This window comes from Manacus vitellinus, unplaced genomic scaffold (genome assembly GCF_001715985.3).
Source record: "Manacus vitellinus isolate BGI_N305 unplaced genomic scaffold, ASM171598v3 scaffold_4_pilon, whole genome shotgun sequence".
Taxonomy (NCBI): domain Eukaryota; kingdom Metazoa; phylum Chordata; class Aves; order Passeriformes; family Pipridae; genus Manacus; species Manacus vitellinus.
In genome coordinates, this window is record NW_021940604.1 from 44,420,461 (window position 1) to 44,444,687 (window position 24,227).

General features: G+C 38.1%; 1 protein-coding gene across 3 annotated transcripts in view; it reads right to left on the reverse strand.

The window, feature by feature from the left end:
- The window catches only part of MLIP (muscular LMNA interacting protein), a 105,399-nt gene that overhangs the window by 12,133 nt on the left and 69,039 nt on the right, over positions 1-24,227 (reverse strand). For all 3 annotated transcript variants that reach the window (XM_018077986.2, XM_018077985.2, XM_018077989.1), the window contains 6 exons: positions 23,304-23,369; positions 23,138-23,221; positions 22,990-23,049; positions 21,236-21,280; positions 18,527-18,571; positions 12,742-12,867 (listed from right to left, as the gene is read on the reverse strand). In XM_018077986.2, coding sequence (XP_017933475.1) covers positions 12,742-12,867; positions 18,527-18,571; positions 21,236-21,280; positions 22,990-23,049; positions 23,138-23,221; positions 23,304-23,369 — 426 coding nt within the window. The remainder of the gene's footprint in view (positions 1-12,741; positions 12,868-18,526; positions 18,572-21,235; positions 21,281-22,989; positions 23,050-23,137; positions 23,222-23,303; positions 23,370-24,227) is intronic.

The window sequence follows — 24,227 nt, forward strand, 5'->3', positions numbered from 1 at the left end:
AAGAACTTTATGTAGTACTTTAGTGAATATGGATGACATAAGCCAAGTGCTGCGCTGCTGAAATAACATTTAATCTTGCAAGTCCCTGAAAGGAGGGTGTTGGGTTTTTCCCTGGAATCATACAGCTCTGCCTCTTCCACCTGCGAAGGATCTGAGTACCTTGGCCTGAGTGACCTCATCCTAAAAAAACAGTTATATGTGTTATTTATATCATGTAAATATAACCTGAAATGTGTCAGCCCTGCTGTAGGCTCTCATGCCTATTCCCTCTCATGCCCTTTAATCAAGAGGCTACAGAATCTTATTCCTTCCTTCCTGATTTTTCCTTAAAAATAAGATTTTTTGTTTTCTTGAATGCACACCACATAGTCAACTTAAAACTACCAGAACATGAAGCAGGTAGAATGAGGTGGGATTAACCCTTTCTTACTAAACATTGTGTGACTATCATCCCTCAAAGTCGTATGGGAATATGGTTATGTCAACAAGATCTGAATGCAACTTGGACTATGTACTTTTTATGGGTGTGTTGTGTAGTGAAACCTCATCAAGTTCTGTCCCTGGCAGTTTTTCATCTTCAGGTCAAAGCAGCTGGCAAGAAAACCTACTTCCATCTGCAAATGTGAAAGGATTGTGTCTGTTGGTGGTGGGAGATGAATATTACTTTTTTAGTTTTTATTCTTGTTTCCTTTGACAGTTACAAAACTCTGCATTACTATTACAAGGTTAATATATAATACTTAACTTTTCTAGATATTACTAAGTTTTCTGGTAATGTGACATTTTCTTTATTATTTCTAAGAACAATGAAAGAGCAAACTAAATCTGCATTTCTAGCTGCAAAACTGTACTGAGGAGAGTAGAATATCTTTACAATGCATAAGTATTTGTGGCATGTAAGCTCAAAGGGAAACTACATACCTGGCCAAAATAACCTCTTAAAGACTCAGTCAAGGCTTAGAAAAGAGGTGATTATATAACATCTTCGTTAGACCTTTGTTCATTTAGTTCTGTAATCAGCAAGACATATTTGCCTTTAAAAGGTCAGTTTACCTTTATTGTGCTATGAATCACAGCTGCCTCTGAACTAATATAAATCTTTCTAAAGTGTTCTCAATTTAAGACCTTTTTCATTAATCTAAGTCACTCTCTAGAGGGTCTGCAACCTTTGCTAATTGAGGCACAGGTTTAAAACTGGAACCAGTGAGAGATAACACACATAAGAAATTAGAATATTTCAACTATAGTAACCAGAGAACATTCACATTTACGCTATTCTTTCAAACTACTCTGTTAAGTCTTGAATCCCCTTTGAAAATAAATTAGGTACTCTAGACTCTTATTAAGCACAGATACATTCGTTTACAATAGGCAAAATTACTAATTTCTCAAAGGCTGAAAATATTTATTTAGACATGCATAACAAGCAAATATTTTTATAAAACTGTTTTATGGATATCCACTTTGTCTAAGTACAAGAAGATGAAATCTCATGTATCAATAAAAGGTAAAACACCCACAGCAGCAGAGCAAGGACTACCTTGAGCTAAGGGGAAAGAAAATAATATAATATAAAGGGGTAATTTATGATTATGAAGTCTTTAGTCTCTTTAAAACAACACAGTATAAAATTTATTTCAAAGATTCCATCGGTTAAGCATCAATTCTTTTGCATCTTTCACTTCTCTATAAAAGGAAAAGTAGAAATGGCGATCACAATATAGATTTATAATGTGCCTTGAGACACTTATACAATAGAACATCCTGAAAGCCATGCAAATTGTTATTATACACTACTGTAGCCATGCATTTTTGTCTTGAAGATCTCAAAACTGTTTCAAGGCACTGGAACCACACAAACATAGTTCCCTGATAGGTTCTCACCAGGAACAGGCCTGGAGGACACCAGAGTGTGCTGAGACTGAAAGAATCATAGAAAGGTTTGGGTGGAAGGGACCTTAAAGATCATCTGGTTCCAACTGCCCTGTCATGGACAGGGACACCTTCCACTAGACCAGGTTGCTCAAAGTCCCATCCAGCCTGGCCTTGAACACTTCCAGAGGTGGGTCATCCACAACTGCTCTAGGCAACCTAATACTGGAGAATACCAGAGGCTGGAGGAGCTACAGTAGGGATTCCTTATCTGTAAGTAGAGTGGGAGGGAAATGCACATAAGAAGTGCATCAATTTTCCTCGGGTTGCCTTTTTCCAGACAAAGTTAAACTTCACATGCAGGGCCAGTCTGTGATGTATTTGACTGGGGATTTTCTGTCAAAATGATTTTTCAATGAAAAATACCAGCAACAGAAAAACGAAGCTTTCTGCAAAATAATTTGATTTGCCTTGCAGATTCTCACTAGTAATTTAGAAAATTAAAATTAAGTATTTAATGGTAAGAAAACTCATCTGTAACTAGAACACTGTGTTTTCTGTCCTGGATGTTTCACTTTGGAACACTTCCATAAAATATTAAAATGTATTTCACAATCAGTGCACTTTGTGGCAATCATGGTAAGAGCCTCTGATTTCTACTGTGGACTAATGAAGACTATAGTTCCTTGCAGGGCTAATTTCTCTATAGGTGATTATGGGAGCTGGTGGCCAGCAAGGGTTCCAGGCCCATAATGAAGACCATAAGCATGAGAACCGCAACATACACATCCATAGGGTAAGGCAGCAGAGAAGACAAACATCTTCTAACTACATGGATTAGAACTATCTGCTTTGAGTTAGCTCATATAACCCAAATTATATACATTGGTTTCTGGAGTATTTAAATGCTTTCAAATTTTTATGTGTATTAGAAAGAAAATGTCAGAATTTCTGACATCAAAAGTATTTGAAATTTCCCTCAGAATATTGGCTGTGAACTATTTATGAAACTCACAGAAACTGAGTCATTTCTTAGAACTGATGATGCTTCCTGGCCCAAGGAAGGGGCTCATTGTTCATTGAATGATAACAGCCAAGGAACTTTAACTGCTTTACAGGTGAGAGTGTGAAATGAATTTATTTAATTTTCAGAGCTGGCTTTCCCCCACATTTTCTTACCAGATTAGCTGCAAAACAGAATAAGCTCTATTTTCTGAGTAAGCTTCTGATGCAACAGAGACCTTTGACCTTAGTTACTTTAAATGCAAATGACAAACTTTGAATCTTCAAGAGTGTACATGTGTAACAGTTGCCTACTATATTAAAATTTGTATTAAGATCATATTCTGCCTATAATATAACTACTAATATTATAGCCAGTGTTTAACTGAGAAAAAGAGAAAGCTAGTTCATAACATCTCTGTAAATCCATAAATACTGGCTTCTTTAATTCAAGCTCTAAGTACATACTTGGAATTTCACCAGAACTAGTTATATTTTATACTTTTATCTGAAAGTGCAGTGAATTAAGATCATATTTCAGAGTACACGTTACATCAATACTTGCAGTATATCTTGATACCTGAATAGTGTTTTTTACAATCTAAAAAAGCAGCGAGATATTGCATAGAAACATTTGTGTTCAGTGAGGTCTAAGATACAAAGTTCTCATAGCTCTAAGTGTTTGGGCATAATTTTCATTAAATATTTTTTTCCTTCAAGTTTTGCTTTCTCCCTGTCTTCAGTAAGAGGTGTACAAGTATTATTTTTGTTTCTCATACAGGTTACACATGCTCCAAATCTCGTTCGATATTTTTTACTCAATTATACATTTCTGCTATTGCTGTTAATAACAACCTTTACCTCTCAGTTGCTTCTGTTCTTTGTAATCTTGTCTTCTGTCTTTTTACTATATTATGAGCAAAGGTTGTGTTCCCAGGTTGCAGTTCCCATTTGCCGAATCATTAATAGACATTTTTCAACATTCCATTTTCTACTGTTAAAGAATTCCTACAGAAATGGACTTGTATCTAATCCAAATCCAGTCATGAATCAGGACTCTAGCATCAGAGGCAGACTCCAACGTAAAACAAGCTTGCCCCCATCACCATGTGATCTGCCATTGAATCCCCTTCACAAACATAGACATTAAAAGCAAACATTAGAAGCGTTGTAGCGTTTGGACTGCTGTGTTTCCTTTGGTTGTTCTCCTAAAATGTGTTCCCCTGAAGAGATAGAAGGCTAAGGTAAGACTCAGAAATTAGTTGCTAACTAGGGCCAGAATTTCTATTACATTTGATAATGCTTATTGCACAAAAAATGTCCGACTGAAATGCACTATGCAGAAACTAGATGCAATCACCCTTGAAAGCCAGGGATAAGGATGAACTCAAATTTTATATTATGTAGAGACTTCTAAGAATGAAGACAAAGCATTTTAAAGCACTTTTTGAGGCTTAAGACTGGTTTAATCTGTTCCAGCAGAGACAGCCTATATAAATGAAAAGACGAAAAGAAACATAAGTGGCTGTAACTATGTTCCAAGAGCAAACTTGGACACTTCTAGGCATTCACTAGGAAGTATATTTCCATTTCTAAGCATAGAAAGTGCCTGCTGGGGCTTGATCCTACTGCGTTCAAGAAAAAACTACTTTTTGTGTACATGTTTTTTTAAATTAACACAAATATATCAAAGAAATACTAGGGTCCTACTATCAACAGCTTCTCCTAGTGGAAATGGGATAGGAGGGCTCTCAAACTTTCCTAACTACACAGACCAAAAGGAGTGACACAATAATCAATTCCTTTTTTTTTCCTTTGGAAGAGCTGTCTCCAGAGAAGTGGGTGACAGAGCTCATTCCAGGCAGTGCCAGAGTTAGGGCACCTCCACGTTAAGTGCATGTTGCTGGGTCTCCTGTTGAACCTAAGATACCTTCAAGTTCTGCAGCTAATTCAATGCTTTTGAAGAAAATAATTGATTACCAAGTTATGATCTTTCTAAAGAGCTTCACAAGAAATGCCTTTCTTTAAAGATCAACTGAGCAGGAACTCTAGATGCATTTTCTGAAGGCATTATCAAACCAAGTTAAAAGAGATAGAAACGTCACCTAAGTATGATATTATTAAAATAACTCACTAAGCCCAAGAAATGCCATAAAAGAATATACAAAGGAGACACAGAAATATTAAGTATTAGTAAATTCCCAACAAGGAGGTCCAATTTGTAGCACAGCACTAAAGAGCTGACTTGTTTACCTCTACACTAAAGCAATTGTTCTGGAATACAGAAGAAGATTGATCAACCACAATACACCTACACAATATCAAAGTTCAAAAGAGAGAAAGAAACTCTCTTCTAGAAATAAAAGTAATTGGGATGATGTCTGGGAGAAAAGTGCTTTTCCATGGCAACCTTGAAAGACTGCTCTATTCACAGAATGTTAATTCCCACTATGCTGCCATTAATCAAATATAAACTCCAATGAGTAGGAGATTGGATGATGAGGTAAACACCACTGATTTATTTAAAAAATAATAAAGATTCCCTTTAAATATTCTGCTTACCTATGAGCCTGGAGACCTGCAAGTGATTATGGAAGGTTGACACTTTCAGCACAACTACATTTAGTGATTTCAAGAAAACTCCATTTAGGTCCAGGAAAAAGACTGGATCAGCTTAATCCCAAAGTTGGACATTAAAGAGAACTTGTTCTCTGCTACTATTATAAGTGACGCCTGATCAGATAGAAATGGTATTTTTTTAATATTTCTCATACTTTATGCAAAAAAGCCAGTTCCCTCCAATCCATTTTCAAAGGCTGTGTTTGTAAATATTTAACTGACAGGGAGATTTTCACATGAGTGTACATAAATCGTGTATTCAGCCCTTGATGTCAGAAAGAAAAGGTACTTTTGAAAGTCAGTAGAGACCTAAAGGCTGTCCCCAGCTGAGGGAGTTACACCCACTCATTCCTTGACTCTTCACTAGGGCAGGTCATTCTTCAAAATGATGGTAGGTTTCCTACAATCTAGTGGTCTCTGCCCTGACATATATTTACATCGATTGTGTCTCCATATGAATCATAGAATCATAAATCAGCACGGGTTGGAAGGATCCAATCTTGTGTGGAAAAGAGAGCCTAGGAAAGGTTACCTACCACTCTGTCCAAACACACCTTGAAAACTTCCAGAGATGGGGACTCCACCACATCCCTAAAGAGGTTTTTCCAATTATCAGTTCCTCTCACTGTAAAAAAAATATTTTTGTATAACAACATGAAACCTCTCCTATTGCAAGCTGTACCCAATGTTCCTTGTCTTCTCCATGTGGCTCCCTGTGAAGAGAAAGCCTCTGTCCCCTTTGTAACTACCTTTTAAGTACTGGGATACTATGATGAGGTCCTCCCTGAGCCTTCTCATCTCCAGGGGGAAAAGACTTCACTCCTTCAATCTTTCCTCATAGGTCAGGTTCTACAGCCCTTTGATCATCTTTGTGGCCCATTTGTAGACTCTCACCAGTCTGTCTGCATATTTTTTGAATTGTGGAGATCAAAACTGGACACAGTATTCCAGGTGGAGGGTTTTGCTCTTCCACTTTACACAGTCTTCTGTCAGAGGCTGGAGGGATTCCCAACAGAAGCATGCTCTGGAGTTAACCACAGAGCTAAATGTTACCTCAGGCTCTCAATCACTGCAATAGCTGTATTCAAGTTCATCTTCCTAAGATGTTTTGTTGCAATCAAAAGGAAAGGGAGTTTTTTAACTATACGAAGTTTAACTCATAATTATTCAGAATCAAGGAATTTAAATAAGAGCAGCAGCACCTCTGGTTGGGGGGAAGGAGAGAGTGGGGAAGGAGGGATAACAAGGTAAGTAGGAACAGAATCAGCTCACTTAAATGGGAAACATTTTTATTTCAGAAACAGCCTATTCACAGATACAAGGAGAGAGCCACAATACCTTGTCTCCTCCCATCAAAGCTAAAACCACATTGTGAAGTGATTTGGGACACAAGTTATGGATTTCATCAGTTTGAACAGTTATAATCTACAAAACCTGCAAAGTCTATCTTTCAGCTTCATCTGTGTAATTTCATCATCTAGGAAGATTCAGGTACTTGGTAGAGCTTCAAACAAAAACAATCTGGCATGGAGTCAAGGCTGCCTAAACACCACCACAGTGCCCTTCCAATAAAGCATTTCAGATAGAAATAGCTGTCATTTTCTTACACCCTAAGCCAACAAATTAAATGATCCTAGGTTTAGGACCTCACCATATCTAGTCTCACTAATGTAAGACACAGGTGGTCATTCTGGTTTTTCCCATTTCTGAGGGAACACTTGTTATAGGTAATTTTTTAACAAAAGTGCAGGTGAAGAATAACAACTTCATCCACTGGGACCTCCTGTCCCTTCTCAATACTGTACTTATAACATATTTAGAATGGTTATAAGAATTTATGCCAGCAGGTTTTGCCCTCTAGTGGAACATGAAGCAAAACACAACACATAATTAGAAGGGTAACAGGTATAGAGTGACCATGTGGACACTGATCACGTGTTTAGTGGATGCCTGGAGATACAGCGAGTCACACTGCGTATCATCCCTTATCCTAAGAGACGTGGAGTGGAGAGGGAGAAATTCAGGGAATTTACAGAGATAACGCCGCAGGTATAGTTGAGAATGGAAAAAAATTCGCACGCTGTCAGGATGTTGTTTACAGAAAGGGTCTAATTGTTTGAAACCTCAACATCTGATACTGTGTTTGCTGTACTGTGTTTTCTGCCACTTCAATTATTTATGACAATAAATTAAATAATTTCTTTTTAAAAACATTAATAGCTCAGAATGAAGTTGGGTGGTGCAGGAAATAATAGGCAAATATTGTCAGGATTTTTATCAACATATATTGACTCAAATGTTAAATATTGATCATGTGAAAAAAATCAAAATTAATCATCCTTTTGTTATTGAAGAATATTAATATTACAGACCCAAACAAAAACATTAAAAAATTACAACTGATGAATATTTACTTTTGGGGTGAATAAACCTCTGTTTGTATTAAGCCAGCCCAGTATTGACATCTGGTTACCCTGTTTCCAAAAAGAACAGCTAACATGATATACCAAAAAATTACACTATCTTAATTTTCTTCAGACAACTTTTCCCTGACTTATTCCCTTTTCTATTCAAATTTCCGAGTTTTTAGCATTGTTTTCATTAGCAACAGCAAACACCCATTTTGATTATAAAAAAATGGCTTTAGTGGTCATAGGAACTATTTGCTTGTTCATGTGAATGCCCTTCAATGAACCAGGAAACTTGTCAAGAAACACTTGATCGTAAAATCATTGCTGCCTAAGTAAACATATCAACCCAGTTCAGTAAAAATTTAAACTGAACCAAACCCAGTCTATCAAATGCTATCTGGTGAGGAAACCATGACGCAGCCTAAAGAAACAGGACCTAATGACTGGTTTTAACCTCTTGCATCTCAAAACACGCTGTAAATCTCAAACTGGGATAATCTCTCCTGGCACCAAGGCCTGATCATTTGCAGACTGTGTTAGAAAAAGAGGACGTGGAAGGGATGTGTCTGAGAGGTTGCAAACAACATCTTCTATGGACTTCCACAACTGACGCTTTTCTAACACCAGACAGGGGCTCTCTTGAGTTACCTTGTACCAGCTGTTCTTCAAAAAGACTTCAGTTAAGACGTAGGGCACAGTGTTCACCTTACAGAGCTCATTAGCCAGCCCTGTTACCCACACACCTTGGATTACAGAGGTTTTTGTCTAAATTCTCCACTGTTGTTTCAAAGAAGAGAAGAACGTCAGCAATAACATAGAATCATAGAATCATAGGTGATGCCCTTTGTACTGGTAAGAGACAACTGTTTGTCAGGATGACAGATAGAGCCACTGGAAAAGCCCGTATTTCTCTCAGGTTATGCTCCCTTGCTCACTCCCCAAGAAAAAAAGAAATACCCCATCACTTCAATGTGGGTAAATGTTAAAAGCAAACTGAGCGTGAGGGATGAAATAGATTATTCCTCCTTTGGAGAAGAAATAGTTTGAATGAAGAGTCATGGGAGCTCTGTCCTAGCTGGTCTGGAGGAGGAAAGATCTCACATAAGCTGTGCCAGGGAAAGGAGAAGCTGTAATATTTCCAGGAAATCCCTGGAGACACAGGCTTGTTTGAGATGCATCTCCCAGAGGACCTGCCAATACTGAATCTTAATGACTCAGCTCAATTCTGCCTAGAATTAAAATGATAAAAGTCTGACAAACCTCTTGAATCACACCACACTTGATGCTCACCTTATTGTACAAAGAGTTGCGTCTGTAAGGGCTACAAGAACTGTCGTGAACATGACATGTGATGGAAGACAAGTGGCTAAAAGGTCCAGAATTTAGACAGTCAGTGAGGGAGGTGGATGGAGGATGCAAAGGGGACTTAGTTGGAGGAATCAGTTTAGTTGGATACAGAGGGTGTAGGAAAGCAGGCTTCAGTGAAAAAGAAAACAAAAAAACAACCAACCAAAAAACAAAAGTAAACAGAAACAGATTAATGGGTGCAAAAAAGAAGTTAGTTTGGGCAGAAAGCAAAGTGCACCTTTTTTACATTTCATAGGTCTTGATGATTCACCAGAAAAGGTACTCAGCTTACATGCCAATACTTGGCATGAAAGTGCACACACAAAAACCTGCTGTAGGTGTCCCATTGAACCAGTAATACTTTGACTGGGGTCCAGTGCATCTCCCTCCTGCTGCTCAACTGATGCTCAAGTGACAGAAAAGTAAAGCCCTGAAGGATCTTGTGCTAGGATAAAACAGCCACATTTGGGACATTTTATGAGAGGGTGGACTGGGACCAAAACCAATACGAAAACAGTGTCTGAGAGGTACAACAGAAACTTTGCCTTATCTGTGAACTAGCAGAAGCACTCCAGGCTTTTCAATAAGACTCTAACAAGCCTTTTCAGACATTTAAGAGTTAAACCAGTGAAGGTGCATACACAATATACTTCACTGCTCTAAGTTGTCAGTAGTTAATAGTGTTTCTGGCCAAAAAAACCCCAATATGTGCATTCTTTTTGCACCTAAAGGATAAAATACTTTTAAAAAAAAGATTTTGGCACACATCTCACACTTGGGTTTTTGTCAACACTGTTGACACAATACATCCTGAGTTCTCACTGACTTGGCTGGCTGAGTTTAGACCAGAAACATCCCTCTGCTATGCCTTTTGATCTAAAGAACCAGAAAACTTGTGACAAGATCTAGGAGACTAGGAGCTAAGCATTCTGCTCTCTGTGGAAGAGGTGGTGCTAATCTACTTGTCTTCAAATAAGAGTTTAGCAAGCATTGACTGTAGCTCCTAGTCTCCTAGTTTTAATTCCCAGCTTGTATATCCCATGGAAGCAATAAATTTACCTGATTTGGGGGCAACATTGGTAGGAACACCTCCCCCTCTCCGGAAGTCATCCACTGTGCAGCCAAAAATACTCACTTACTGAGAGCAAGTGAAGAGGGAGAACGAGTGTCTTTAAAGGCTAAAAACCCAGTGGTTAGAGACAGTCACAGCAATTTTCAAGCTGTTGTCTGGGCACCTAGCCCAGTCCCACAGTCAGTGCTGCAGCACTCTTACAGACACTAAAACCCCCCAGGAGAGTTTCACAGGTGCTGTAAGATTGTGAACATTCTCATGTGGGCACCCGAGTCTCCTCCACCCACAAGGGACTTATATTAGCACCATAAACCTACTCCGAGGGGCAAGAGCAGAAATTAAAAGCATATGCTGTCTTCTTCAGCACTTCAGTGTTTTCCCTAGATCTGGATATGATTGTATTATTAATTGTCCTGCTAGACCACCACTAGAATCACATACAAACAAAACCAGTTTCTGTTAAGTGAATCCATCTGAATACAAGTCACATTACTTTTTTTTTCAGAACAAAGATGTCTTAATAGAGATCTTCTAAAATAACAAGTACTTTACAGCAAATCGTAATATTACTCAGGTTAGGATAAAAATATCAATTTATCAATAACATAAAGCACACAATGTTCTTTTAAATAAAGGAAGAAAAATTGAACATATTAATTGTAAAATTACCTTTTCTATCTATTAAAGTCAGTGCATGATTTTTTTCATTCATTTTAATATGTAACTTTTATATGAAATTATTTTGGCTTTTTTGGTAACAACCACACTGATTAATGGACTTCAGTACTTCAGTACTTCAATAATATGTACCACAAGTAATTTATAAAATGTAAGTTGATTGGTTTCTTCAATTAGCTTTAAATGTCAAAATGCTTCAAGCTATGGCAATAACTCCAGGTTTGTATTTGCCTGAAAAGAAGAAGTTTGGTGATTACATCATTCTTTCATCAGCAAAACTATAGCCAGCAGAATCAGTGCCCAGAGGTATGAGTTGCCCCTGCCTTTGCAGGAAGGCTCCACTGAGGTGGCCTAGGGAAGAAGCTCTCTAGCAACAGCTCCAGGTCAGCTCTCCTGCTCTTTCATTCCAGGCAAATGTCAGCACCGTACCTTGGCATCAGAAAGGTTTCAGTAAGTCAGAGCATGAATAATGCACTATCAACTCACCTGTGGTCTCTGAACTCAAATCTTCACAGTCAACCTCTAAAGTTCAGTCAAATTGTAAATCATTATTTTAATTCATTTTTTTTCTTATATTTCTTCTATTTCACATAAAGTCTACATTCTATAGAAACCTTCTGATGCCACTCATATGTGTTCTCGGAATCTACTCATACTACAATTAATTCTTCTCTATTTGTACTGCTGCAATACCATTGAGAAACTCGGATTTTTCTACAGCAAGTTAGAGCTATGGGGAGGAAAGAACTAAAATTAAAATCTTAATTAAATTCTCTTGCAGAGGGCTGCCATTACTAAAATTTCTAGTGTGATTAGAGATGCATAGGAGTAAGAGAAATTCAATTATTATGGTATTTTATTCACACTGTGTCTGACAACAGGACTATTGGTTTCATTTTGCTTCCATCCAGATGGAAAATTTGGAACATATTGGATAGCTTAATAGCAGGGACATTCAGATTATGTATCACATTTAAGGTTTATTTGGCAATAATGCACACAAACATAAATGTATGCAAAAAGGCTGTCAGAGCCATTTATCTGGGATTTCTCCAAGACAAGAACTCATACAGGTCAGCAAAGTTCAAGACGTGTTTTTGCAAAGTGATCCTATGGCTTCATGCAGAAGGCTGTGGGAGAAGAGAGCATCTTTACTGCCCCACAGGCTGCCCATTAATGCTCCTCACATGTGGCAGACGAACTGTACCCTCAAGCTGTGGAGGAACATGGATATGAACCTCGGGGTTCATGCGTGTGGGGAGTGACTGTGCACTGGGGAGTGACATTGGAAACACACTGGGGCTCCTCTTCAGTCTTCCTTGGAGAGGGAAGAGTGAACCTTGCCCAGTCCTTGCTGTCACTTCTCTTTAGAGAAGATTCAGGTCTGGGCCCCAAATGAAAGAAGCACTTTCTAACAGATCTGATCTAGACACCCGCTTGACAGGGAAGCACAAGATTTCAACTTACTTTTATTACAGTGTTTCCTACAGACATCATAAAGAGGTCCTCTCCTCAACATACAGGTTTTTACATCACCAGAAAAAAAAGTCCCTGTAGAAAGCCCAGCTGCCCACCCCCAGCTTGAAGACTTCCCTTAAGAAGCCAGGTGCCCCTTGGGGAATCATCTAACTTTGCAAAATAAAAGAAGAGACCAGGACAAAACAAGGATCTATGTTTATTCCTTCTTCTTTAAGGAAATTAGCTGAAGCTATAAAATCCTTCAGAGTGAAAGCTACTCACCTGCTCAATACCTTGATCACTGATTTCTTCAAGGTACTTTTTAAAAGGATTAGGTTGATAGGGCTCCTCCTTTTGCTGTGCACTCTTTCCTTTCACCAGCACGGGACGAATGACACCGGGTTTTGTCTTGACCCATAGAACACCCAGGAGAGAAGTGACGGAAGAAAAATAACATAAAATACTTTACTATTTACAGATTATTTTTTAGACAAGTCAATTCCAGTGGGACTGTACTGACTAGATTTTTAGAAGTTTTATTAATGACATATTTCACCACCAAAATTATTCAGGTGTCATGCTGCTTGGATTTCTTTTAACGTAGATTGTAGACCAAAACGGCAAGAGCTGTTTTTAGGCACAGAACCTCATAGCTACTGAGTGTCAGTAGCTCAGTATGGTTTGTGGGTTTTGCTGTCTGGTTTTTTGCTGGCTGTTCAGCTGCATCTTGATAAGTTCAAGTCACACTTTATGCACAACCTCACATCTGCTTTCACGCTGGGCTGCTCAAAACACTAACTGTGAAACAAGGAAGGACAGCATGTGATGCTGTAATTTAACTTACACCCAGGCTAGGGGAAAGTCTTTCTGGGGAATAATACTACTGATTGCATGCTGGATTTTATAGAGTCATAGAACCATGGAGTAATTTAAGTTGAAAAACGGCCTCTAAGATCATTGAGTCAAACCATTGACCTAGCACTGCCAAGTCCAGCACTAAACTACATCTCTAAGTGCCACAGCTTTCCAGCCACTCTGCCCCAAACCTGTAGTGTTCCATGGGGTTGTCATGACCCAAGGGCAGGACCGGGTATTGGCTTTGTTGAACCTCATATAAGGCAAGAGGGATGTCCATTGAAGGGGAGGGTACAGGAGGCAGAAAATGTCCTCATGTTTTGTGCTCTGCTTCTGCCCTGGGAAAGGACAGAGCAGTGCCCAGGGTGAAGATGGCAGAGGCAGGGAGAAGTGCAATGCACTTGGTAAGAGCAAGGGCCAGGAACAAACATATGTTCCCTCAGCTTTGCGTTTTATCCCCTCCATCCTTTCAACAGGTTGGGGCACTTCCATTTGCCTCCTAAATAAGAAAAATATGCAACTGAAAGCAAAAAATCAACCATGCAGTGATATTGTTTTTAAAGAGTAATAACTGCCACGCTGTATCAAAACCTTTTTCATTACAAAGGTCAACTTAGTGAAAGATGCAGTGCTCATTTAATGAATTTATGGTCCATAGTTCATGACTTATCTTTGTAGGACTCACCATAAAATACTTATTTTCCTATCAACATTTCTGAAAAGCATTCATAAAAATGTCTGGCTTTCAACACAAAGGTAAATATAAAGCTAAAAAGAAAGGTACACTTGTTATCAAGTCATCATTATGCAGACAAAGGACCTGTGGCCTTCTAGCACTCCTCCACACCATGTAACCACGCAATTAAAAGCCCATTGAGGTATCTGAAATCATCAAGGATAAGCTACTCTCCTTATGTAAGAAACCTCTTCCAAAAGCATGAGGTAGAAATGCTTTTAAGGTAGCATTTTCCAAACAACAATCATGCACTCAAGTGCTGTCTGAGTCATATGTTTATGTCTAACTCTGCTAACAGAGTGACAGATATCAACCAGAATTCTAAATACTTTATTGATTTATGAGAAGCTACATAAAATCTTTGATCCAAAACTAAAAACTTGAACTCTTTCCTTGACGGTAGTTGTATCAGCTGACACTGCTAAGAAACAAGCTAAAATTTAGTTTTGCCAAGGAAAATGTTGGTCTTCCTACAATGACATTAAAAAATGGTAAAGGCTGTTATGGTAACGCTGGGCTGCCATGGTATGTTTACAGCCCTTTCGACAAATTACACAGGGCCGAGACACAAGTTCCAGAGCTGACCCATAATAAGTGGTACTGATTTAGTGCCACGGTGCTCCCTGGCATGGTTTTGGCCCAGGTCAGCAAGTGCACAATCAGAAGTAAGCTATAGGCTGGGCCAGGGTGTCTCTCTATAGGCAGTATGGATGTAGTCACCCTCCTTCAGGAACAGAAGGTATTTTGTATGAAAATGAGCCTTGCATGATACTTGCATGAAAAGTCAGAAGACTGAACTTCTCATTGGCAGGTGTATGGCCACGTTCACCTCTGATTTTTTCTCCTGTTATTATGACACTGGTTGCCCCTGAGATCTTGCTGAAACTGGTGGGTCAGGTCCCAGTTGCAATCCCATCCCTGCCCATAGCAGGGGCATTGAAACTAGCTGATCTTTATGGTTCAAACCCTTCTATTATAGTGAGTCAGAGAATCCACAAAAGGAGAAGTAATTAGTTGAATAACAAATCCTGCACAATTTCTAAGTCAAAATGTAACTACTGAAGAATCATTCATGGAAATCACAGTGTGTTCAGAGACAGTATTGCTGCCTGAACAAAAAACATGCACAAGAATTCCAGTATAGTGATAGCAATTTAAAACCAGTGAAAAAAAAAAAAAAAAAAAAAAAAAAAAAAAAAGGAAAGAAAAAAGGAACTGCCAAAAGGATGAAATGGTTATAAGTGACTGGAATGCTACTTAAGACAGTAACATTTAGAGAAGCTGTGCATCACCTTATAAAGAGACTGGAAGAGACCAATAAATACTGGAATGTTCAAAGAGCAGTGCAAAGAAATGAAAAAAAGAATAAGGAGGAAAAGGCTCTGAAGACAGGAAGCTGAGAACCTAAGGAAAAAAATTTAGCCTTTAATATAAAAATGTCATGCATTAGGCCAAAAAAGACTTTGGAAAAAAAACTTGCTAAATTTCCTCACAACTAAATGTCTGGGGTCACTAGATATAACTGAGGCATAAAAAACATGCATGAAGAAGAGAAGATCAAGGCTGAAAATTAATTCCTCACTTCAGCTTTCCCCAGAGGAATACTTAGGAAGGTTCTCACACTGTCAAAAAAATATTTTGGAGGAACTGTCTCAAGTACAGTGTCAATAACACAGATTTGAGAACAAATAAATAAAATGAGCAACTAAAGCTCAAGGAATAAATAAAGTTGTAAAGCAATTCCAGTGTGAAATCATGAAGCAGACCAGGAATCACACAAATCCATACATGTGACATTTCAAGCTGTGCAAAGTAGTAGGAACAAATTACACTAAAGAGCAGAATTAGTATACATTTGAACAAATAATAGGGAATGGGTTTTGAAAGGGCACTCATGTCAGACAAGTCTTACAGTTATTTTGAAGAGTTATTGATCTAAGAAAGCTGGCTGTTAGAGTAGATGTATGTTATGTTTAAATTAGCAGCATAAAAAACTTTCATTGTCTAGGAACACACAATACAGGAGGTCAATTGCAACAGACCATCCCATGTGAGGCTCAGTGTTTGGGGTTTTTTTCCACTGGGTCCCTAAACACATGATCAGGGATAACAAAATGAGGCTGCATCACAGATTATAAAGTTTAGAGGATGTGCATCCATGCTGTCTGGAACAGGCTTTGGTGAAGGTCTTTCAGCAAGGTCTATGAAAGAAATTAAACCGCTATGGAGTAAAAGAGAATATGTCCTGTGTACCAACTAAAAGGTAGGAAGGAAAAAGTTGGAATAAATGTTTGAATTTCACAGTGGAAGGAAGTCACAGAGTCCCTCAGAGATCTGCTCTGGAATCTGGGTTTCGAAATATGGATATTTTCTAGATCAGCTAGAAAAGAGTGGCTGGGAAGGTGACCAAATTTGCTGGTAATACTGACTAGGGGAGTAAAAACAAAGATCTACCCAAAAAAAAAAAACCAAAAGTTTAGAAGAGGGAAAATGCCGCGATCACGAGGTCCAAATTGGCCGAGCATCCCCAACCATTAGTAACGGAGCGCAAGTTTAGGAAAATTAAGCAAGTTATGGCCCTGACCGAGGAACCAGAGGCGACAAAGAGCAAGTTATGAGAGTGGGTTATTGGTGGAGAGGGAAAGAATACACCTGAAGCTGGACATGATAAACATTACTAACGCCGGGTTGCTGGTTTCTCGTGAGGAGTACGACTAATAAATAACCCAGCACTTCTTGGTTGGTACATAGAGCAAGGTTAAGTGGTGAGTGGTCCATGGACCATGGATTCTAGGTTCTGTGACGTTCCTCGTATTGAGGGGGATTTTATGCGAAAATTGGCGGTTTTAGGTTTTAGTTCGGTTAGCGGTGTTATTCCTAGAACATGACATATTATGTCCTTGTGTGGGAATGTGCCTAGGTCTGTTAATGACGAGTTTTGGATTGTATGGGAGATAGTATGGAATATTTGGATGGACTTGCAATAATATTATGTCAGATTTTCCTACATGCATGTTATGTCTAATGTGGTGGAGAATGCTATGCAAAGTAATACATACCGTAAAAACAAAGTATCACTGCAAAGAGTTGCAGAGATCTTGCAATACTGAGTGAATGAATGATATAAGGCAGGTAAAACATAACTGAATTCAGCATTGATACATTTTGCTTAACTATATGCTAAATTTGCACTTGCACTGACTATCTATCTAACTCAGAAACTCTATCTACTCTATCTTGCTACTCAGGAAATATATATTAGCTTTATTGTATACAGTTCTATGCATACATTGGCTTACTGCTCAATACAAGTAAGAAGAACTAAATAAAGTACTATAAATTGTTAAGAAAGGAATAGAGAAAGCAAAAAAGGACCTTATCACATCATCATGTAAATAGGAAGCACTGTTTCAGAGCTATACAAGAGCAGTTTATGGTTTTAGTCTCCCAATCTCAAAAACAAAACCCCAAAAAAATATAGAAAGGGTCAACAAGGATCATCAATGATATGGGACAGTATCTATACTACTCGAGTGACTAAGCAATTTTTAATTTTCTGCATGAAACAGAGATGACTGGTAATGTATTATTGTGAATACCTAGACCATCATTAATATTATTTAGAAAGTGAAGAAAGAAACTTATTTGCTGTTTCAGCACAAGAACTGAGGTCAAGTAGTATGTTTAAAAGAAAGAATTAAAGTACTATTTTACACAATGAGTAATTAAAAAGTAAAACCTATTGCTACAGAATGTTACAGATATCAAAACATAATAAAATTCAAAAAGTAACTGGAAAAAATCATGAAAGAAGATGTAGTCAAAGATTACTAGGCAGAAGAAATCGACTCAGGAAGTCCCTAAGATTCCATTTGCTGAAATACAATGGGAAAGATTCTCATCCACATCTCCTTTTTTCCCCTAAGCATTCAGCAGCAGTGACTGTCACTTGGACAGGCTCCATGACTTCTCTTCTGACTCTTCTTCAGAAAATTTGGCTCCAAGACTAAATTATGATGAGAGCTAAAATGAACATCTGATGCATAACCACTCTTTCTTTTTTAATCTTACCCTTGCTTTTCACTAGTTAAGTCAGCTTTAATGTAAAACAGTGTATAAGAAGAAAACAGATGCTATAATCTTGTTGCATATAAACAAAATTGTAGAAGTGGAATATTGAAAGAGTTCTAGAACCAGCAACAGACTCTACTGCTGTTATACACGTCAAGATTCAGCAAGACTCTAGTTTGCCATTTGTTCCATGGGTTTACATGTAGTGTTAGGATTCACAGTTACTTAAAACAGCTGTGTATTCAGTACAGAAAAAAAGAATGCAGCTCTGTAGATGCAATGCAGCTTTGTAGGAAGATACAGACTGTAGTTTTTTCCAAAGGACTAAGAAAGCGTTTAATAATGAATATTCTTTAGTGCTTGTGCAAATTTTGAAAAACAGTGTATCAGTTGTGTCATACATACCATCTGACTCTCTGTTACCATAGGCACCGATTTGTAAAGGCTGGCCTGCAAAAATATCAATAACATGGACATTATTTTTTTTAATTAATCATGAGAAATTCTCATTTAGAGAATTATTATTCCAAATCAGTGGTATCATCCCTACAGCCGACAGATATGCACTATTATAAAATGGTGAAGGGGATCATATCAAAGACCACACAGTTTTAAAAGTTATTAAATTACAACCATAGTACTTTGTTAGCTGGTACAAACTGCTGTAATTTCACTGAAGTCAGCGATGCTTTCATACTTTTTATACACTCCCTTGCTACTTGCACAGTTATTTACATCCCTAAAAGGTTCTGATGTATGTGAAAAAATAAAAAGTAGTTGAAGCCAAGGCAAATCTATGACATTTAATTAATAAATGGCAGGCTATTTCAACATATTTGTATATCTACTACTCCATATAACCTATTGAAGTAATTAGCAATACAATAATGTGTGCATACGTATATCTTTATATGTGTGTGGTTATAAATAATACTTCAGTGTTACTCATGAACAAATTAAAGCTTCTGTTTTAACAAAAAATGCCCTCAAAACAACTTTTTGACAAGTATCTCAATATTAGACAACATAAGTATAAAAGGATTAAGAAAATTATACTGCTAAACTAATATTTTTATTCTTTCTAGTAAAATTAATTCAGTTGCATAAACTAAAAGCCTCCTACCAAAAAAAAAGATTTGGAAAAGAAAGAAAAAAAAAGACGGGTAAAAATTATTACTCCAAGACACCTCAAAGAGTCACCCCAGACCTCCTGGCATTACTCACAATTTGATGTTGTGGTACGTGTCTGTACAATACTCAGTTCCTGATTTATACTGGAGACACTGTTAGATTGACTCCAAGTAGGCCCCTTGTTTCAAAACAAACATGTTGTACCTACTATGAACAAATGTTGCCCTCTGAACTATACCTCCTCTAGCAAATAAAAGTCAGCACAGAGAGAGGCTCACTCAGGAACAGGTCCTTTCCAGTCAATGGGCAGCACACTTCCTTGCCTGCTTTGATCCACAACTGCCATTATTCCAGACAGTTTTCCATCATGGCCTGTACAGTAATATGGAGCATGTTGCTCTTGTTGAGCTGAAGGGATAAAGCCACCCTGGGTCTCGTGCTGGGCTGGGGGCCTCACTTTGAGGGAGGGAAGTGGGAGGGGAAGAGAAGACAACTCTGTGGAAAACCACCTCAGTGTGCCCTTGCCCTAAGGGCCAGAGGACAAACCACCACCTGGTTTATTAGCTGCAACAGAAAGAGCATTTGTATGTCCTACCAAGGAAGCAGAGTAAGAGAAAGGGAAAGAGCTGTGATGTATGGATGCTATTTGGGACACCTGAAACATCCCTCAGGAGACTCTGCTGCAAAGTACAGCAATGGTAGAGTCCAAGAGAGCCTGGATCCACCAAGTTCTGGCGCCACAGCACAGCCTGGAGACCCTGGTCTCTTTTTTGACACACAGAAAATTAAACATGCTTGCAGAGTTTAGGAAAGGTTAGCTTATCAATAATCCTCTGTGTTATTCCCAGACATGCTTTTAAATATTGATTCGTTTCATTGATCTAGAAAGTTCCAGTGGAGATTAGAAATAAAAGTGTTTGTAAGGGTGATTTTCCATGCCAGCAAAGAGAAACTAACTGTATCCCTAGGCATATAAGCTGGGTGCCTGAATTTATGGTATATGTCAGCCACAGTTTTGAGAGCTAGAGATCTGCACTGGAGTGGTATTAAATACACTCTGTTTTCAAAGACTACCTTTGAAGTACACTCCTTTATTTCATTAAAAATCTCTCTTCCAATATTCTTCCTAATTAGTATGACACAGCACAATCTGTCAAGTAAAAATGACAGTATGCAATAAAATATGCACATTCAAGAAGCAAAACTGAATTAATCAGTCAAGCATTGTGTGGTTATAAAACTGTGAGACCTTTATTGCTTTGCCAGCACTGCTTTGATTTGAGGTTCAATAGAAGTGTTGAATGATGAATAGTAAGATTTCTCACCACATGACTAGATGAATTGCAAGTAAAATGCAGTAACTGTGTGTGCTAGTGAGAATTAAAATGTTAACTGGGACTAATGTTTCAATAATTGAACAAATTACTCAATATAGATATTTTCATCATATGTTGGAAAGTGTGACAAAAGTGTGACAAAAAAGCTTCTATTCATCTAAACTGTGGGGTTTCAGACAGCTCTATACCTTGAAAAGAAAAGTTTGGGTCAACCCCAAATTCTGATGGATAATCAAGAACTAAAGGACTTCTACCAAAGCAAGTCCTGTACAGTGCAGGCTGAGTCCAAACAAATGCATCCTTCAGCACCCATAACAGTCTGTTTGCCAAATAGCTGAGCTTTTGCCCCACACTTGAAGGAAACAACAACAAACAAGTTTCTGAGGAAATTAATTTCAACATCATATTCATACAGGTAAAATTATCAACAGACACAACACTGAAGAGACTCCAGACATGATGGATTTACAACAGTGAGAAGACATCTCAAGTCTCAATTGCCAGCACTGTAATGTATTCACTTCACTGTGTTAGTCAACACCTGATGTCAAAAGTAGAGGTCTGTGAAGTTACCCAGTATTGTTTAACAGGAGACAAAGTAAACATGTCTGCATATAAAATATAGAGTAATTATAAAAGTACTTACATATTTGGTTTCACGCCCAGCTGCTTTCTGAAGTGTTGTTGACATCTTGTAAAAAAAATAGATATATAAAATATATATTTAGTTACTCTGAAGAATAACTCCAAGAGATTTTAAACATTGTGAGAAGTTATTAATTGCTCAAATTCAGGAAAACTTAAGTTTTCCAGAAATAATCACACAATACATAAGAATAAGGTATGTTTATGTTTTGCTTGGTAGAAAATACTACTTAATTTTACTGCTCAAAAACATTGATCCCCCTCTACTGAGGATGACATTTAATTTATCTCTGAGAATTCTTGTAACAAAATGCTTATTATTAGATATGTGTGGTTGCCCCATGAAATTTAAGTTACATTTGCTTAGAAAATAACCTGAACTGTTACCTTTCCATGCTCTCATTTATAAGAACTTGCTTTCATGTGATTAAAAGCATTTACTTGTACACTCTTATTTTTTTCTTGTCTATGACCTTCTTTTACCCTCTGTTAAGCACTTTTTTTATCTTGTTCCGAGATCCTCACAATCTTTAGCTTGGTCCCTATCCTGTATCCTGTTAAACTTGCCTTTTGCCCACTTTATTTTGGTTTTATGACTGCTAACAAATGCCTTTCATTCTCAATTGCCCCAGGAAGTAGGTTTTGGATGCTACAGCTCAACTTAGTAATACCATTTTAACCACCTCAGTTTCTTCAGGCTTTGGAAAACATACTCTCAATAACAGCATCTGTCTGCTTCTTCGGCTGTGATCGTGTTTCTGTCTTTCAGACTCTCGAAATTCAATTCACCACTGCATGCTGATTGACAGAAGTAATTTCAAAAATGAAAACTAACTTTGAAGTGCATACTGAATATAGCCACTCAGAAATGCTGGATCCGTGCCCTATTTTTGCATGGTGAACTGGACATTCTGCAGGATATTTTGAAAGCATTAACTTTTTGATGTGTTCATCTGCCAAAAATTCCTTTCCTCCCATTTCCAGTTGGATTTCTGCAATTTTCACTTTCCTACAGCTACCAGGACCAACTTAAATTTACCTGGAGCGAACAGAATACAGGACTTTCTTCCACTGGTTAGTCATTCTGCTGAACCCAGAGGGCACATCAGTACAACTTAATGAAACCAGAAGTTTAAAAATATAAAATTAACCCTGCCTCTCACTACCTGTTTCTTAGTTATCCAGGATAAATCAATATTGCAGACATCGTCCTTCTGGGAGGGGTCACAGTAAAAATGAAATCAGAACTTTAGAGCAAGTCTGCTTATTAATTTAATTATCCCATTATTCGAGTATCGATAATGAATATGAAAAAAACCCAATGTTCTGAAAGATGCTTCCAGTCAAGGAAGCTAGAACATTACACTGGTTGCTCTGTAGTAGAGTTGCTCGTCCCATAGATGGGACAAAATCTGGAAGATGGCCAGAGACCCTGCGATATGGTAGGCAAGGTATGAAGGATTTCTTCCTTGTGGATGCTAGCTTCTGAAGCCTTAATACACAGTTTCTTTTCCATAATATTTCTCCCTCTGACTTCAGGAAAGTGTCCTGCAACAAACACTGCACTGACTTCAGGGCTACAGTTCTGTCTTTGCATGTCTTTTAAATCACTAGAAACTTCTGATGTTCCATCTCTCAGCTGCAGCTTTGTGTTGCCATCAGTTTTACTGTTGCAGTAGGTTATATTGTGATTTTGCTTGCCCTGATATGTACTTGGAAAGAGCCCTTGGTATGTGGATGGGCTTATTCACCTACCTTGCCAACATCTGACTCCATGTTCATCTGCAGAAAACTCGGAGAAGACTCACACCGGCGCTGTAAAATTATTTTCAAAAGACTTGTTAATGACAAGAGACAAAAGAAAAGAAAGAGAAAAAGTCAATTCCACATACTGATGGGTTACCATAGTCAACGGGTCCTGCAGGACTTGATCAATGACAGCACACAGCTCTTCTGTTTGTTGTCTAAGCTGGACAGGGGAGCACATCTGAAAAAGGAGGATGGATCACTCAATTAATCTTGGCTTTTTCTTTTCAAATACAGATGTGAAAGATAAATAACATCACTACCTCTGAATGAGTGTCCAAAGCAGTGCCTTCAGTCACACTCACAGGCTTCGTTGGCTCTTCTAATGCCTGCAATTCAAGAGCTATTGGTGTGATATGGAGTTCAAAATTTTAAAAACCAAACAAACATACACCTTTTTGAAATAGTCTGTTTAAAAAAGGTGGTGTTTTCTATTTCACCATAAAAAGATGGGGAAAATAAAGAAACTACAGGCCTAGTAATGTTCTTCCGGTTACCGGCATCTGATTCTGAATGAGATGGGGGTTTACAGAGAAAGAGAGAGTATTCAAGCAAGGTGAATTGTCTCTACTCTTAGAAATCAGAAACTAGCAGTTTTAATTGTCTTCTTCAACAATGCCCCCTCCTTCCAAGTAAACATGACACTGTGAGTGTCTACTGTGTGCCACAGAGGTGTCGGGTGGCTACCACCACAGGAGAGCCACCAGATGGACGGGTATGCAGGTGGACAAGGCAGGGACCCAAGTACACAGGAGCCCTTTATTTTTCTCCAGTAGATGTTTTCTGTAAAAAGTGTCTCCTGTTTAAAGAGGATGGTGATTTCACCTTGCAACAAATACAGTGCTTGACATTCTTGGGTTTTAGCCAGAAATCAGAAATACATAAAGTAAAATATGTTCTATACATTTGCAATCTCACACTAAGCATGTATACAATCTCTCCAGAACAAAACACAAGCTGCTTGTGCTTGAAAATACCTGTCACTTTCCTGTATCCATACTTGGAGCAGGTTTGAGAACAGCAGGAATCAGTTTGCTGATCCCTTCATTTCATATGGAAACTCACAAAACACCCTCAAAAGCCAAAAACCACTGCTCAGTTCCCTTTTCATCTTTATCCAGCATCTGCAAAGCACATTCTCCCTGCCATCACCCATTTTTTCTTTGAAGTGATTTTCAAATAGACAC